General features: G+C 43.5%; 1 protein-coding gene across 1 annotated transcript in view; it reads left to right on the plus strand.

Moving 5' to 3' along the window:
• Rdh12 (retinol dehydrogenase 12) overlaps positions 1-1,685 on the plus strand; it is a 13,595-nt gene extending 11,910 nt beyond the window's left edge. Inside the window, exon 7 of the mRNA XM_021179503.1 lies at positions 980-1,685. Within this exon, the coding sequence (XP_021035162.1) occupies positions 980-1,082 (103 nt within the window). The 3' untranslated portion in view covers positions 1,083-1,685. The remainder of the gene's footprint in view (positions 1-979) is intronic.
• Positions 1,686-2,088: the final 403 nt, after the last annotated feature.

Genomic DNA, 2,088 nt, shown 5'->3' on the forward strand with positions numbered 1-2,088 from the left:
TATATATATATATATATATATATATATATATATATATATATATATAAACAAACAAGGCTGATGAAAAGGCGGATCAAAGGGTAGGCTTTTCTTTTCCATCAGAATCAGATTTTACAAGCATCATATAGAAGTTTTGTAAGTATAAAAGATGGAAGCGTGCCCTATGGGGCATTCTATCTCTCTTCCATTATTCCTCCCGGAATAACCAAATCGCTCTGGTAGAAATTCAGAGTTTCTCTAAACTTAGTAAGAAAGTAACCATGGTGTTATCTGTGACTCTGCCACCATAGGGTTACAGGTATTTTCATATCACATTGCATCATTGAGATAATTTCACAATGTCTCTTTTGCTCACAATTACTTTGAAGTAGCATTCATCCATCTGGTATTATATCTTATTGTAGACTATAGTAAGAAAAAGCCTATGTATTGCTATTTGAAGTTTACGTTTATATGTATATGTGCATACATGTTTATTTTTTAAAGATTTTCTTCAATCTCTGTGTGTGTATATATGAGCATGTGCATGTGTGTGAGGCCATGGAGGCCAGACAGGCTTTTGTATCCTAGAGTTTTGTATCCTGGAACTAGAGTTCCAGGTGGGTGTAAGTTGCTTGACATTGTACTGGGAACAAAACCCAGGTCCTTTAGAAGAGCAGCAAACATTGTTAGCTACCAACTCATCTCTCCAGCCTCTATGTTTTGGTTTGTCAAGATGGTCTAATTGCAGTCCAGGATAGGTTCCAAGTCACTCTGGAGCTAAGGATGGTTTTGAACTCCTGATCTTCCTGCCTCTGCTTCCCAAGGGCTAAGGTTATTTAGGCTGTGCTACCACATCTGGCCTGAAATACTTAATTCATTTCAGTGTAGTTTCTTTAGGTTCAGCGCACATATTTTTATATCATTCTAAATCTATTCTGAGGACCATGTTCCATGAGGGCCAGTTTTCATTCTAACATTCATCCTTTCTGCCTACCAGTGACTGCAAGAGGATGTGGGTATCCTCAAGGGCCCGGAACAAGAAAACAGCTGAGCGATTGTGGAATGTCAGCTGCGAGCTTCTAGGAATCCAGTGGGAATAGTTGGCCCGAAGACCAGAGCCTTTTCAGGTCCAATCCATGCCAGAAAAAAAAGAGGACCAAAGAGAAGGTTGACCTGAAAGGATTATCCTGGCTTGCTGCTGCGGTGACTCCTGCCCACTAAGAAGCTTCCGGAACCCTGTACACACACAACGTTTTTGTGAGGCAGGGTCGGAGTACAGGATGATAGTCACATTTCCAGCTCATTCTCAAAGACTTAGAGCATCCACAGCTCTCCGGGGCAAGAGAGCTGCCCGTGGGGGTGGTAGAGGATCCTGGGGAGTTGGATTAGTTCCCCCCCCCCCCAGTACTACTGACCTGAGCTTACACGCTCACAGGGATACCAGCATCACACACTTCTATACCCTCCAGCTCTAGATTGGTCTCTTTTTCTTTGAAATGAAATGTTAGTCACAGCCCTGGAGTCTGGACCAACTCAGGAAGACGTAGCTCACTTTGGCCAAGCTTCATTTCTTTCCTTTGAGCATCCTGGAGCCATTGTATGAAGTTGGGCCTTCCCGTTTTTCACCATGTAGATCCCCCCCCCACCCTAAACCGTTCTCTTTACCTCAATTTTTAGAGAAATAAAGATTTATATTATTCTCATTGCCTGGTGTCTTTTCTCAGGGAGACATGGAAGAGAGAAAATCAGTCTCTTAGTCCAGTGAGATACGGGTCCCCCTACTCAGCCACTCACCCGTACATCCGGAACTTTCTCACAATACTGTGTCTGTCTGGGCACAGAGTAAGCTGGCCAGGTTAGGTGTTCAGTCAGCTCTTTCTCTCTCTCTATACAATTTTTATTAGATATTTTCTTCATTTACATTTCAAATGCTATCCCAAAAGTCCTCTATACATCCCCTTCCCCGTGGCCGCCCTGCTCCCCAACCCACCCACTCCTGCTTCCTGGCCCTGGCATTCCCCTGTCCTAGGGCATATAAAGTTTGCAAGACCAAGGGGCCTCTCTTCCCAATGATGGCCAACTAGGCTGTCTTCTGCTACATATGCA

This window comes from Mus caroli, chromosome 12, assembly GCF_900094665.2.
Source record: "Mus caroli chromosome 12, CAROLI_EIJ_v1.1, whole genome shotgun sequence".
Taxonomy (NCBI): domain Eukaryota; kingdom Metazoa; phylum Chordata; class Mammalia; order Rodentia; family Muridae; genus Mus; species Mus caroli.